The 16,812-nt window shown below is 36.1% G+C and overlaps 1 protein-coding gene across 39 annotated transcripts in view; it reads left to right on the top strand.

Annotated features, from left to right (window-relative positions):
* Nucleotides 1-16,812, top strand: part of LOC131432946 (ensconsin) — a 383,203-nt gene that overhangs the window by 346,007 nt on the left and 20,384 nt on the right. For 36 of the 39 annotated variants that reach the window (XR_009229999.1, XM_058599583.1, XM_058599581.1 and 33 more), the window contains one exon: nucleotides 9,490-9,675. The exons of the other annotated variants lie outside the window; for them this stretch is intronic. Coding sequence is in view for 35 of the 36 variants with exons in the window: in XM_058599583.1 (XP_058455566.1) it covers nucleotides 9,490-9,675 (186 nt within the window). In the remaining variant the exon portion in view is untranslated. The remainder of the gene's footprint in view (nucleotides 1-9,489; nucleotides 9,676-16,812) is intronic. 39 annotated transcript variants of the gene reach the window in all.

Below are 16,812 nucleotides of genomic sequence, written 5' to 3'. Positions count from 1 at the left end.
TCTGGAGTTCTTCAAGGAAGTCACCTTGAACCGTGCATAATTTTATTGTATCTCAACGATCTGAATTTTTCGATCAAGTGTATGAAACTATCGTTCGCCGATGACTTGAAAATGTTTCATATAATCAAATCTGCCTCTAAGCTATTAGGATTTCTTTTCTACGTTAATAAAAAATTCTCTGATGTACATTGCTTGGAAGCTCTGTATTGCGCTTTAGCTTTAGCTTTAGTTGCTTTAGCTTTAGTTGCTTTAGCTTTAGATGCTTTAGCTTTAGTTGCTTTAGCTCAACTCTCGAATATACTGCTGTTATCTGGTCACCTTATTACCAAAACGATATCCAACGCATTGAAGCAATTCAACGCATATTTGTCCGATTCGCTCCCCAACGTCTTCCATGGAGATATACTTTGAACTTACCGAGTTACCATGACTGCTGAAAACTGATTGGTCTCGATTGGCAAGAAGATGTCGAAGCAAAAAAATTGCCTTCGCTGAAATCTATTCAACTTTTTTCAAAATCACAATTGTAAGCAATTATATTTTTACTGTAACATTTTCCGTACATCAGAGAGTATAAATTAACTAAGGACATCGGAAAAAATGGAGAATAAAAATGAAATCGTTTTCATGGGGTTTCTCTAAGTGACGTGTTGTATGCGGACTTATTAATTGGGTTCATATGACAAACTCATGCAGATTTTTGAATTATATTTAAGTTAATACTCGAGTTCTGCGGAAAGTATCACCTGCATAAAAATAGTTGTCTAACGCTTTGCTCGATCATCGCGCTTTTTAGTTTACACCTTTTTGTGGATTTCGCGCGTTTGAATTTTGAAATTTTTCGTAACAACCCTGGATTTCGGACTGGGCATTGTAAACTCATTTTTCACATGGCTGCTATTCAGTGTGCTGAATATCATCTGATGTGTAACTACGTATCCGGGTTTTTGGTTCTCCTTACATGGTTGAATCTGTGTATGGAGAGCTAACACTGAAGGATATTTTTCCAATGTGGTAATGAACTGTAGTCAGAGGAATGCATCGTTCTACCTGTAGCAAATGAATACTTGCTGTATTGATCTTAAAAGGATTTAGCAGATTGTTGGCATCCCTCATGGGGTACCGGATTTACTTCTGCTCATACATATTGCGAATCGTTCCGGGAATGCTGCTGCTTTTGTGAAATCCTCTCGGGACCTGGCGGTTTTAGAGAATGTGCATTTTGGCATCTGCAGATCGTTCAGCATCCCCTTCGTTTTGTGCATCCGCTACGCAATCCCTCTAGTTAACTAAATAGAAAAAAAATCTGGTTGATTCAGCTGGTATAGATTCTCCTTCTAAGAAACGATTGAGAACAAGAAAACATTCAAATATTTCCGGTTTAGTATCCAGGGTTATTGAAGAAAATTTCCTACCCGGAAAGATCCTTGAACAAATCAGACCAGATCATCGGGACAAACATCAGCTACAATGGAATAACGAGACTGAGGATGAACAGAATCAATCCCAAATTCCATCAACAACTTCCGATCCCGATTAGTTTCCGAAATATAATCAATCAAATCTTACAAAGTCTAGAGTCGAACTTGACACTTAAATAATAAAAATCCATCATCACCAAAGCATAATAGCCTACTTCGTTTTTCTTGTGAAAAAAATTAAATGAATAAAATCTTCGTCATTTTACAAAACGTCAAACGGTTTTGCTAAATTTTAGGTATACATCTAATGATTTTGAATTGAATTTTATTATATGAGAATATAAAATTTTTTGTCTGATAGGACATTGTTAATAATTGGTTTTATGGTTTCCATCACAATCAGAGCATGAAAATTCATCTGAGAGTATCGAGGGTTCGATGAACAGATGTGCTTGCAAGCGAATTACCACAATTTAAACAGCATATGTCCACATGACAATTTGTTGTACCATGACCAAAGACCATGGTAATATAGATATTGTCTTAGGTTCACTGAGATTTCTATTGTCACTTCCGGAAGAAACGAAGAAAACTCAGTACGAAATGCTTTGAAATTGCAGGGATAGATTGTCGTTGGTTTTCCAGAGTAGCAAGCGTTCATTTTAGGGATTCTTGTTCCATATTAATTTATTTATTTTCAATCATATGTATATCAAAAAATTATAAAAACAGTCATGTGCGCTCGGAAGATATCGATTACGTGTAACCAAAGCCCCCTGATAACAGAAAAGGCGTTGGTCTTCTTGTATGCACTAGTAATAATAAATATTCCCTGTTTATACATTAAGATGCGCGAAAAGTACTTCAATCCTCAACTAGCGAACCTATTATGTTTTTTTACTTGGGATATCTGTTCAAAGCTTGAATTGAAAGAATATTTAAAAAAAAACTAAACAGGCGGTTCTAGCCTATTCCAAAAATCCGGGAATTTTTATTTCGCAAACCGGGAAATTGGAATCGGCAAATCACTTGCCACGCTGTGTTTAGCTCGGAATATAAATGTAAGGAAGTAACCTTAAAAAGGCTAATTAATCATTAGTCTTATGAAAAGATCTCCACTGTTTCTGATTGCCTTGGAAAAGACTGTTGAAATCCAAGCAACTCTTGGTGCCCAGGAGTCTAGATCGGCGCAAACGACTGTTTGATATCGACTGTATTTGCCAAAATTATAGTCGTTTTTGAAGGATGATCGGTATTCATGCGAGTTTTTGTGTAGATATAAAATTAAACAGTCTATTAAAATCACTCATGAAACATTACGGAAATACAATAATTGGTTATATAAAAAACCAGCTGTCCCGGAGAACTTTGTCCCTCCCAAAATTTATCCCTAATTCGGACTATATTTAGACAGCAGAATTATCAAAAGAAATAAAATGTTTACATTTCACTCCAAATTTATTACATTCTAATCTAATTTAACTCAGTACTTTGATTGAGCTAATCTATTAGAGCTCAAGCACTCATTTATTTCTTTTTACTCAATTTGTTCAAATAACAGGTAGATTCGTATGCGAGAAAGTTCAATCAGATAACGTTGTTCGGCAGTCTATATTTTAATAGGACATGTTCAAATTCTAGTGTTGTTCTTCAAAGAAAAAAAAAACAAAGCAATTTTGTTAGTTAGTTAGTCAACGGTCAACGGAATTTGACACCTTTGTAGTCCCGAATGACATTTAAGCGCATTACAGTAATAAAAATTTATTTAAATTGTGGTAAACAAATCGATAAAAAAATTTCACTAACAAGCCAACGTAAGTAGGTGATTTATTAGGTTATTTATCGATTCAACGTGACTTTCTATTACGTTTAGAGTTAGTCTGCTTTATCGTTTGAAATTATGGCGATAGTTTGACTTTGCCAGTTATATACTCAATCTACCCAATCATGTCTCTGAATGCCATTTTAACGCATTGCGACAGTGAAAATCCCATCCATGGATCAAGTCTTGAAGTTGGAGATTTTCTGGAATTTTAAGCACGTGGTTCGAAATAATGGAGCACATGGATCAAGTAGGCTCAGTAAAATGTCCACACGAAACACAAACAAACATAATCATTCATATTCTTTCTCCTCTTATAATCTCTAGTTAGTTTGATATCGTTAAAATACCGAAAAAAATAATCTAGTATTCATTATTGCTCTCCAGCGAACAAGAATTGCACAACTATTTACCTGCCAAACAATCATTGAAGATTGAAAAATTTGAGTGAGTGGAAAATTTGCAATTCCATACAAACAATTTCTAAATTTTGTTCATTTTCCTGATCGATTTCCCAAATTATTTATATGCTATATTACAGGAAAAGCCGAAGTGGATAGCAAAAAAAAAAGAATTGTGAAAATCCGTGCAGCCATTTTTGATTGATGCCCGTACATACATTTTGCAACTTTGCCTTATATATAGACTATATGAAATAAAATATTTACTATGGAAGTTTATTATAACGGAATGAAATAATTGCAAAACGTCAATATATCCAACAACTTCTAACTCTCAATAGAAGTACAATTATCCAGGTAACGAATAAGCACGCACTAATGCCGCATTATGACATCAAATAACCGCTAATTGGCATTTCAATTGCTCTCAGGACTGAATTAGGGCCGACTTTGGCAAAATATACCAAAAAAATTAACCAAAATATGGTTAGTTTGCATTCAGAAAGCTGAATTCGGATTGATTTATATCAGATGAGCTTTCAGATTGCAGATATAGAGCTATGAGCTATTTTCGTTGCAAATGAAAAGCTATTTTACATCCATTATTAGTGCTTACTGGTTACCTGGGAAGTTATGCAGTGTTAATTGCTGAAATTAAACATCAAAGCACTAGACGGTATTTGTTTTGGCGAAATCTGTCGAAACAGAACATAAAAATTTCGCATCAAAGCTTCGCTTTTTTTTTTCTTACATCTGGACTATATCATTCAAATGTCGTGCTACTTTGGATCGCGATAAATTTAGGTAAAAAATTCTACCTCGAAATATGAAATCGTATAGACAAGATGCATTAGTACACATCTAGAAAAAAATCGTGTAAATTTACGTCTTCTAAGATTGACATATTCGAGCATCAAAAATGACTAATGTTTACTGTCGATCGCACACAAGTTTAATTCATTCTGATATATTTTCAAGTGCTGAAACATGTAAGTTTGCACGTCTGCTTGACAGGTGGGGTAAATTTCAATTCATTAAGAGAACGTGACGTTTTGTGGATTTGTGTCACCTGTTAATTTTATATATTTTTACTGTGAGGTTCAATTTATCAGTATACATAAAGCAAAGCCTTGGTATTACATTCCTGTAGTGGGATTTGACCTTCTGTTTCAACAGATTTCGCAGCCGATTAAGAGTGTACAGAACCATTGCATGACTGGTGCTACGATTCTACTGACACTACGAATCCTTCCAGGTCGGGGGTCGAACATACGACTACTGGATTGTAAGACCAGTGCCCAATGCATTGAACCGACAACCCGGGACAATTTTCGACCACGGTTCCCCTTTTATAACGTTGAATCAGTTGAAGATATGTTCCTGACTACCTCAAAATCGTCGTCCTTGCGCGAAAAACCCAAGCGAAAGTAAAGAGTTTTCCGCGTTGTTTTCAAATTTTCAGAAAACCTAATTTTTGAGTTGTTTGTGGTTATCTCACACTGTTCAAAATATTATCCTAAATTCCCGATCATATTTTTGATGAAATGGTGAAAGAATTATGTTGCTGCCGTTAATACAAGTCGTGATATTCACGATTAAGTTCTGCCCATTCTTCCATATGGCTGATTTTGAAAAGGCGCCCCATAGTAAAGTAAGTCGTATGCACGACAAAATGACTAATGTTTACAGTTGATTTTAAATCATTCTTGTAAAATTCAGTCATTTTACAAATTACGTTCTTATGTGGGTTTTGTGAAATGCAAACATAATTTTTGGAACTTGATATAATTGATCGTTTTTTTTAAGTTTGACATTCCTAAATCATATAGTTTAAACATTTTCTCAATTATTCTGAAACTGGTTAGGTTTAAACCTTCCACTTATTTAAAACATATAAAATATCAAAGTAAAAAAAAATATTCCTCGAAAATTAAAAGCATTGTGTAAAATAATGCACACATCTGGATTTGAATTATTTATGTTCAGTGATTTTTTAAGGGGTATAGGATTTGATTTTCAAAGAAAAAATTCAAAAAATTTGAGAAAATTGATGTAATCTTCATTGAAATCGATGAAACGATCAGTATAATCTAATGATTGAAGATGTTGATGTTGTTACATGACCTTGACAGACTGACTAAACTCATCGTCAACTGTAATCGGTACGGTGAAAGTGACTGTCAAATGAGATGCTCGATAGTTCTATCAAAATTAAATAATAAAGACATGTATGTGCCTACAATAATTTAAAAAAATTTGGTTCGTACCCGGTACTTTCTAAAATGACCGCACTCACCGCTTGGTAGAGCACGAGATTAATTGCATTGTTATCATTTCGATTAAAGTGTGCCATGAGTAGGGCAGAATCAAATGTCAACATTGTCACTCATTTCGATACCATAATATAAAAAGACAATTGTTAAAAATAACCAACAAGATAAGCAAAACGAAAAAAACGGAAAAGCACGAAAAATAGGCATCCAAAGCCTCATGCTCATTTCTTCCATATACTCGTCAACCGTAGATTTTGATTTTTTAACATTTATGCAATCTACTCTGACTTTTTCGTAGTACATAATGGAACGTCGGAAATCTGCTGTGTTAGCACTTGGAATTCCGAGCTTTTCGAGCTACCTTTACTTCCAACGCGAAAAGTATACAATGTAACTCCCATTTAACTGCTATAATTCATATCTGCTGTAAACTGTCCTCTCGCTATGAATTTAAATACACGAGAGAGTGTTAGCTGATTACATCAAAACAAACAAAATATTAAGTGTACCATAAAATCTTCAATATATACAAATGAGCTAACGAATCGAAAGGTTCTCACGGTTTGACATTTGTGTCATGGGAACTCAACAGTGCAACCAGTTCATCACCATTGTTGCCAGTTTCATGGAGATGTGCGCCACACCGTAGATGTGCGCCAAAAAAAGATCGTGACTGTCATGTCTGGAGATTCGTTTGTGGTTCTATGACCAAGTAGAAGTATACTCAGTCAAAGACAGGCGATTTTTTTGTTTTCTCTCTCATTCTCCTATTCCCTGTTGAAGTGAAAAACAAACAACGAGAGAATTAACATAAACATAAATTGATAAAGTTCATTGTTCTTTGCAAAAAGTCATCGGAATTCGGAGTTTATTGGTGTAAATGAATATAATTCAATGTTTATGCTGTTTGATTAATAAAGGGTGATTTTTTAAGAGCTTGAGAACTTTTTTAAACAATAAAACGCATAAAATTTGCAAAATCTCATCGGTTCTTTATTTTAAACGTTAGATTGGTACATGACATTTACTTTTTGAAGATAATTTCATTTAAATGTTGACCGCGGCTGCGTCTTAGGTGGTCCATTCGGAAAGTCCAATTTTGGGCAACTTTTTCGAGCATTTCGGCCGGAATAGCCCGAATTTCTTCGGAAATGTTGTCTTCCAAAGCTGGAATAGTTACTGGCTTATTTCTGTAGACTTTAGACTTGACGTAGCCCCACAAAAAATAGTCTAAAGGCGTCAAATCGCATGATCTTGGTGGCCAACTTACCGGTCCATTTCTTGAGATGAATTGTTCTCCGAAGTTTTCCCTCAAAATGGCCATAGAATCGCGAGCTGTGTGGCATGTAGCGCCATCTTGTTGAAACCACATGTCTACCAAGTTCAGTTCTTCCATTTTTGGCAACAAAAAGTTTGTTAGCATCGAACGATAGCGATCGCCATTCACTGTAACGTTGCGTCCAACAGCATCTTTGAAAAAATACGGTCCAATGATTCCACCAGCGTACAAACCACACCAAACAGTGCATTTTTCGGGATGCATGGGCAGTTCTTGAACGGCTTCTGGTTGCTCTTCACTCCAAATGCGGCAATTTTGCTTATTCACGTAGCCATTCAACCAGAAATGAGCCTCATCGCTGAACAAAATTTGTCGATAAAAAAGCGGATTTTCCGAATGGACCACCTAAGACGCAGCCGCGGTCAACATTTAAATGAAATTATCTTCAAAAAGTAAATGTCATGTACCAATCTAACGTTTAAAATAAAGAACCGATGAGATTTTGCAAATTTTATGCGTTTTATTGTTTAAAAAAGTTCTCAAGCTCTTAAAAAATCACCCTTTATTTAGTCAAATCAAGAAGTGACAGGAATAATGAACACATAATATCAATCGCATCGACAATCAATGAGCGTCCTGGTGAGTGTAATATCAAGAGAATTTAAGTTCTGACAGATTGTCTCTCAGACACTCAATACATGGTTATTTGTAGAGCCTGGTTGGCAGCAGTCCAGTGACATAAGCTTTCTAATCTTCATCGTGCAATGTTGCTAGTTGACAGTGAAATATAGCAGTTCTGGCCAAGGGTACCACGACAAAGAGACAGCTTTCTGACCGCCTTCAGGTTCTGAAGAAAGTTGAGCTGACCATCTGCTAGTGGTTTTAAGTAGAACTACTGAAGAATTGGAAACGAAATGTGGGGAATCCTTGTTATGATTTGTACAATATGAAGACGCACAAACCGTAAAAATCCTGGATCGGGTATTTTTTGCCTTGTAAATTTAGATAAATTTTAGTCATTTAAGATAAATTTAGTTAGCTTTAGTCACTCGTTACATTAGATTACCGTACATCGAATCGTTATAAAATTTCATGAACAGTAATTTCGCAACTTTTGGTTATAAACCGTTTTTTCTCACCTAGTCTTACACACGTTTCGATCGCTCGAACGATCTCCCGGCTTTTAACAGTACGCAGTTATCTTCTTCCTTCGTACCACGGCAAAGAAAAACACCTTCAAATAGCACCAGAACCCGTAACTAGCGCACTTGTTCCAGTGGCCTACAAAGAGGGCGAAAGAAAACCCTGCGCATAACACACTTTGCCAAATTAACGCCCAAAAGTAGGTTGCTAACTGACCGACGCAGACGCCGTTTCATCGATTCGATTGGATTGGATTCGGATTCGCTACGCTAGAATCGGCGAAATCGAAACCGGTGCCAGTGGTTATGAGCTATGGGCTGCCCATAATCCGTAATTGATCGGATTGCGTTTTTTCCACCACTTTACCACCTAGCAATTGTAGATCTAGGTTCGGAAGGAAATGGTAAACCTGCGGACGGGTTACGGAACGATTTTCACCATAGGATAAGTGTTGAATCGCTGACTCATCGATTCATTAGATGGACCTATTGTTCTTCTTTAACTGCACCTTTTGCCTTTTTTTTTCTTTGCCTCGCTCGTTCAATTTTTGTTTAACTACGCTTTTTTATGTTTTACTTGGTGCTGGCATGTTGATTTAGATATAGATTTGATTTAGTGTTCGATGTTACAAATACTGAAATCAAACGACTTTTGTATCATAGGTATTTACAGCTTAATAAAATGAGTACATTAGTCTTGTAAGGAACCATAGCTTCCAGAAAATTTGCTTGTAGTTGCTGTGTATAACAAGTAGAAACTATATCTCCTATAGTGTTTTAAGTAATTTTGTATAGTAGGTTTTGTATTGACTCATCTGCGTGTAATATAACGGTGTCATTTTTTGCTGCAAGCTCCTCATTTTTGCTTTGATCGTATCATCGCAATCATCATAACATCATACAGTTACCAAATACCAAACATGTAAACTAAACCTCTCAAAATAATAATTCTACACTTGCTATTACATTTACTTCCTACGAGCCTGTTCCGCGCAAGTTCCGAAATCAAGTCCTCGAATTCGTTGTTCTTCCCACGACGATCCTGCTTCACGGATCTCTCCCTCATCAACCATCCTATCTTCCACGTCTGTCCCCCATATGTCACGCACGCAACATCCATTGCTCTATAAACATCAATATCGCAATCACAGGTTTGCGCTCCGGTGAAATCACGCCCAACAGCCTGAATGCTTCGCGCCCTGGCAGTGCAATGTCCAGTTCAACGACCGCCTCCGGAGTCGTGTACCGACGATCGATGCCAGCCGCCACCAGTCATCCCCGGAAACCGCGTCCCTTCTCCATTGCCGTCACGGGAGTTTCGGCAGGCGTGAAAGAAGGTTTGTGTCATTTTTTCCTGTTCTCTAAAAACTACGACGTTCATCACATTCCCTCCTTCCTTCTTTTTGAGAAAAAAAAACCCTTTTCGATTCACCCAATCACTGCACTCGCATCAGTCGCATCCAATCTGGCTTACTGTCGAAGGATTGTTTTTCCTCCGTCGCTCCGATATCCACCGGTCCGCAACACTCTCCCTGAGCTCCCTGAACGATCGTTCGCACCGTTTCCTGAATTTAGATAATAAGTTGACACACTCATCAAACAATACTCAAGCACGTTTACTATTTACTATGACTATTGCGAAAAGACACCTCTTAAAATACAACCTAAACCTGTATCTTTTGTATAAAGCCAGACTAAAAGAATGTAACCTACAAGCATTCGGAATGCTGCCCTTAACCTATGTAGCAATGTATTTATTTATGTATCTGTTTTTGATGTACTATGAGTTAACCTGTCAGAATATTATGATTTGACTTTTGATTTGCTATTAAACAAGGAACCCCTCCTTTGTTCTGTAAAGTATTGATTATTTGGTTTAATCGGAAAGGTCAGTACCAATGCACAGGTAGAAAAACTGTGTGTGTGTGTTTCGCTAATTCGTAGTGGAACACATCTAAACTGTGTCGCCGTAAGTTTTAATGGTTTATTTGGCCGGATTACTAACACCTTACCTACATTATTATTATTATTATTATTATTATATCACAATTTCAGGTTTTATTCAGAGGTTATCTGAATGTGTCCAAGTGGTCTGTTGGAGGATTTAGATTTGCTGCGGTAAAGATCGAATAATAGTGGTGAGTAAATATTGAAGGTCGTGCACTTTACTAATAAGAATGAGATGTGAGCTATTTGCTGGTAAATAAGTTTTACTTCAGCATGAGGTACCGTTCTTAATCTTAACATGCGAACAAGGGAAAAAATGTTTATCATGAGTATCTCCTGTTGAGAGGAATAGCAAGTCTAATCACAAATTGGAAATAACAATACGAGCCTATTTTTGAGTAAATTAAATTTTTATTCCATGGTTCTGTTCTCTTTTTTTAAATTTTTTTTAAATAACTATTTATTGGAATATGAGTTAAATTTAAATTATTAAGATTTAAATTGGGTGTTCAGCCACAAGTGGTGACTTTTCAGCCCTATTATATATATGATTTGATTGTTACCATGACGACATCATTTGCTTCCGCAATTCTGAGATTTTTGTGTAGGGAAAATTCTAAACCTACTTGTATTGTGTAATGGGGAAAAGGAACTTATATACTAACTTACTAACTAATACAGAGAGCGAATCGATTCAATTGAAGATTGCATCGATTTTTGTCGGAATTTGCTTATAATATTATGTGACATCACATCTAATGGTTCTATATTTGTGAGTCTGTGTAACTCATTTGTACTAAACCAGGGAGGACGCTTCAAAATCATTTTCAGAATTTTATTCTGAATCCTTTGAAACGTTTTCTTCCTGGTGGAACAGCAGCTTGACCAAATAGGTACTGCATAAAGCATGGCTGATCTGAAAATTTGTTTATAAATCAACAATTTGTTTTTTAGACAGAGGATATAAACATTTAATATATTTATTACACTTTGCCTGGATTCCTTCAATGTGATCCTTGAAAGTGAGTTTTTTTTCATACGTTGGTTCTGTTCTCTATTGAAGACGAACATTAGAAAAGGTTCCGAGTGCAAATTACAGTTTCTTTTTGTTTACTTTCTTACCAGAGATCGTTCGAAATCAACTATCTTTCATCAAAAAATTAGGATACTCAAAATCCAAAGCTCATTCAGCTAACTTCGTTGCTTTTCCTTTGGTCGCTTATCCCTAGGTCGATCTTCTTTCTTGTTTGTAACGCAGGCGGGAATTCAGATTAACCATACAACTAGACTTAGTATCGGTTTGTTCCGCTGAAGAACGGTACTAACTGGACGAATGACTCAATTCCAAAGTCTATAGCGTGTAGCATTTGTTACGCATTTGTTAGACTTACAGGTGGCTTGTATCGCTAGACATTTCTAACTAGAACCTTGCTCGAACGTCGTAAGATCGTTCAACCGGCGGGCGACATCGGAATCAACTTCGCTTTCAACGAGCATATTAGCAACTTGAGATATCGAAAACAAAAAGCACATAAAAAGTACAAAAAAAGAAAATAACAGTGACAATTTATCGAATAACATACACATCTGCGATCAACTAAGTCTAGCAATGTATTATTCTCCATCCAAAGAGTATAACTCAAAAACTAAACAGGAAATAAAATCTTGTCCAACAAAACTCTTTAGTTATGTTAGAAACAAATCAGAAAATTTTCCATCAAGAATATAGCTACAGGAAAGCTTTGGTTATATCTCACATTAAATTTGTAATCTTCGCTAATTTTTTTCAACGCATCTACACGAAGTTCTCTGGAGATGATTCGATAATCGTAAATATTTTAATGTCTTTCCAGAGTTTACTAAAGATTTTAATGTAAATCAGATCGAAGAGCTAGGCATAATAGATGTCCTAAACAAATTGGATATCTCTAAAAGGGCCGAACCTGATGGGATTACACCCATATTAATAAAATTTAGCATTAGATCTTACAACCCATTTGTCCTGTTTTTTTTTAAATAATTCGCTTCAGTCTGGAGTTTCTCCAGATACGTAGAAAAACTCTTTCCATCCATCTTTGAAAAAATGAGAAAAAAGCCGACGGGTATTGCATTTACTTCTTGCATTTCGTAGCTCTTTGAAGCGATAGTTAATGGCAATCTGTTTAATCAAATAAAGAATAGAATTACTCATATGAAACATTGATTTTTCAAAGGTCGTTCCACTACAGAGTAAATCACATCGAAGCTCTTTATATAGATTTCAGCAAAGCATTCGATCGTGTTGACATACCTCTGCTTATGTTCAAGTTACAAAAACTGGGAATCTTACCAGGTCTTCTTAAATGGTTGAAATCTTATTTAACAAATTGTAAAATTCAAGGGTAAAAAATCGAACCACATTCACGTCAGCTCCGTGGTCCCTCAGGGATCTCGTTTAAGTCCTATTTTATTTATCTTGTTTGTTAACGACATTTCCTTTGTTCTAAAAAAATAAAAGTTCTAATATACGCAGACGATGTAAAATTCTTTTAAAAACTACAAGGATCAGCCCCATGGGGTTTGTTCGAGCCATTGATGTGGAACAAGGCAACCAAACTTTCTAATGATCTACAATCAAACAGTTCAATCAATCGTCACACTTTTGAACCCGCAATTGCACGAGAGTCTGCCTAGATTGATCTTGATTAGGAACCAACACCGACCATTGTTTGTTTTATAGCCGACGAAATTACACCAATATCCCAAATGTATGCAATCATATCTTTGTACATGCTTGCGATACGGATTTTGATATTAAAGCTTCTCTTCGCCAAGCTTGTGTTCAAGTTTTGTATGCAAGCAGTTATATCTATAGCGTTAAGTTTCTCTACCATTCAGCGATTTCCGTTGAAGCGATAAACTTTTTCCCATTATCAATCGAGTTCATCTTATATAAATTAGAAATCAATCTTAAGCACTCAAAATTTACCCTGGAGTTTTGTCTTGCTGTCTAGCAACAACCTACCTCTAGCATGCTACGCGTAGGACTAAAACGTTAGCTATAATTTTGCTTATATTTATAGATTCGCGTGCTTCCAACAGCTTCGTTTTTGCATCGATTGACCAATCAGAGCGAGGTTTTCCTATTGATATATCGCTTACTCCTTCAAAACCGTCGACTATGGCAGGGAAATCCGATATGCCGGAGATTTTTAGCAGTTAAAATAGGACACTGCTCGCTACTAATCAAAATTTCAATCATTTATAATTGAAAATACGTGGCTTGATACATTCAAATCGAATCTTAGAAATATTTCCAATCAAATAATGAAATAATATTAATAATTGATACAAAATATACTGAGCTGTAAGTGTTTGAAACCTGACCACATTTCTACGTGTATTTTTCCTTGAGTTTGCACCCCTATTTAGAAAATAAAGATGTGTTCCACATCAAAAATTGAGAAAAAGGAGGTTGCCAAGTTTACCAAGAAGAAATTCTTTCTTTTCATACATTGTGTGACAATAGTCTTCTTCAACTAAATGTGAAAAAATGTAGTAGAAGAACATAAGAAACGAAATACACCAGACTTGATTCTCACTCTAGGAAGTCAAACAGTTGAAAAATGCGAAAAAATTAAGGAATTGGGAATAACACTAGTTTATAAAATGACTTTTGTTGACCATTATGAAACAATCATAAACAGAATACTCATTTTCTCGAAAACAAATATTCATTTTCTCAATCCGTGCTAGGACAAGGAGTACTAAGAACTAAAAATCTAAAAAACCTCAGCCTTCATGGCGTTTCGAAATAATGGAACACATGACAGTTAACAAAATTACGTACTAAGGAGTGTATCGAAAATAAGCTATCCGCAGATTTTTCTTTCAAATTATGATAAAAAACGATATTTTATTCAAACTAAAAATTGATCCTTTATTGTACGAGGTTAAACTTGAGCATAATAAAAACCGGATGAAATTTAAGTTATTCCTTCGCGAATTTTCGAACTTTTGATCTAATGCTCTTCATCAAGTTCCGGATAAGTGTTGCATCGCATTTTGGACGCTTGAGTCCAAATTTTTTTGAACTCCTGCATGTTCCCAGCTGGCCTTACTAGTCTTCTTGAAGACCCTCTTCACGATTGCCCAGTAACGTTCGATGGGTCGAAGCTGAGAGCAATTTGGTGGATTGATATTTTTCTAAACGAAATTCATACACATTTTCGTAAGCCAAGTGAGAGTGGTTTTGGCATAGTGAGCCGATGCTAAATCCGGCCAAAACAGTGGAGGTGTACTATGCTTCTCATATAAAAACAGCAATCTCTTCTGGAGACACTCAGATCGATAGATTACTGCATTTATAGTTCCGGTAGTGTAAAAAATGATTGACTTCAAACCACAGGAACATATTGCTTGCCATACCAGTACCTTTCGACCGATTTTTTACACTTGAATCGACCTGTCCGTATCAGGGATGACAGGTCATTTTTTTCAAAAATCTGTGATCAAGCCAAAAAGCTGTCTGTGAAAATCTGTGCTCGTATCCCGTACCATTATAGCAGATCGGAATTAATTTTGTGAGCAAAAAAAGGTGATCGAAATCATTTTGGTGAGCAAAAAAAAGTCTCACTACCAACACGCTCTGTACCTTTTCACTCAACCGCACTGTACTTTTTGGTGCTAAACTGCGCTCGATTTAAAAAATCTGTGAAAATCTGTGTTTTATTTCAAAATCTGTGATTTATTTCAAAATCTGTGATTTATTTCAAAATCTGTGATCATTTTCAGAAATCTGTGCCATTTTTAAAATCTGTGCAGAAAGTTCAAAATCTGTGAAACACAGATTAATCTGTGAACCTGGCATCCCTGGTCCGTATCGCTCACATCCTCCCAACGGCGACAGTAAAGTATTGTGGACCTGGAAGAGTTTTTAGTCCTCCTTTACATAAGACTCATCGTCCATCAAAATGCATGCATCCGGACACTGCAAAAGAATACAATTTCCGGGCCCTTGTTGCTGCTCGCTTCTTCTGTTCTACACTTTGTTTCGAGATTTTCTGCTTCTTGTAGGTCTTCAGGTGATTTCGCCTCCTGATACGCTGGATCATTCCGACACTCGTTCCTGCTTTTTTGGCCAAATCACGTATTGACATTGATTTGTTATTGATGATTAGAGATATCACTTTCTGGTCCAGTTTCAGTCGACATTTTGAAAACGCAGAATTTCAACCGCACAAACAAGTAAACAAACGAAAGCCGACAGCCAAACGCACAGTATGTTGTGATCTGACCATAGAAAACCATCACAAATACATGCATACAACACAAATGTATGTGGATGGCTTATTTTCGATACACTCCTTATTCGACTTTTAAATCAAAGTTTCATTAAAGCAAAGAAACGCGGCTTTTGGTGTCGATTCATAGACGGATAATCGAGAAAAACATCTATGAGTATTCTTTGAAATACGACCCGACGAATAGGCAACCAAAAAAAAAAAGGAACAAAAGTGAAGAATACTCCAATCTCTGGATATTCAATTTATTCAGAAAGATGTGTTCCAGAACAAAAGATCATCCGCGTAGCGACATCAAATATGAATGTAACACCGTTTTCGATGATGGAGTTCTCACTTGCGCTCTTGTCATGTTACAATGAAGCCCCGGGCCAGACAGAATCAAATTCAAATTGTTGAAAAATCTGCCTAACTCTGCCATACGGCGCTTACTAAATTTGTTCAACAAGTTTTTTTAGGGTAACATCGTTCCACATGACAGTTATCGCCACTAAAAAACCAGGAAAACCAGCCCCCAATCACAATTCGTATCGGCTAATTGCTAATTGCTTGCTTGTGTCCGAAAAAATCATTTCCTTTCGTCTAAACAATTGGGTTGAGACGAATGGCTTGCTTTCAGATACACAATTTGGTTTCCGTAGAGGCGAGGGAACGAACGATTGTCTTACTTTGCTCTCAACAAAAATTCGAATGGCATTTGCTCGTAAAGAACAAACGGCATCAGTTTTCCTAGACATTAAAGGGGCTTTTGATTCAGTTTCTAGAAATATCCTATCTGAAAAGTAGAATCAGCATGGTCTTTCCCCAATTTTGAATAACTTTTTATAGAATCATTTTCCGAGAAACACATACATTTTGAGCAGGATGATTTGTCGACAGTACGATTTAGTTACATAGGTCTTTCTCAGAGCTCATGTCTAAGCACCTTTTTATACAATTTTTACGTAAACGATATCAATATCGATGATTATATCTGTATACAATGTTCAAAACGACGAATGTAACAATGAGAGATTCTCTTTATTTACTTTCTCTTTCGATTATTACGGTACTCTTGACAATCCTTCCCTCCAATTATTTACCGATAATAATAACTAAAGCTATCATCTTTTAATCTGTACTGAAGAAATTACTGAGAAAAGCAGGAATATTCCACGATAATCGAAAAAGAAAATCTCTCATCATTACATTCATCGTTTTGAACATTTTAGACAGATATCAACACATCTTGTACACTAAGACAGC

The sequence above is a fragment of the Malaya genurostris genome, chromosome 2 (assembly GCF_030247185.1).
Source record: "Malaya genurostris strain Urasoe2022 chromosome 2, Malgen_1.1, whole genome shotgun sequence".
NCBI classification, from domain to species: domain Eukaryota; kingdom Metazoa; phylum Arthropoda; class Insecta; order Diptera; family Culicidae; genus Malaya; species Malaya genurostris.
This window is presented reverse-complemented; position numbering and strand designations above follow the sequence as displayed.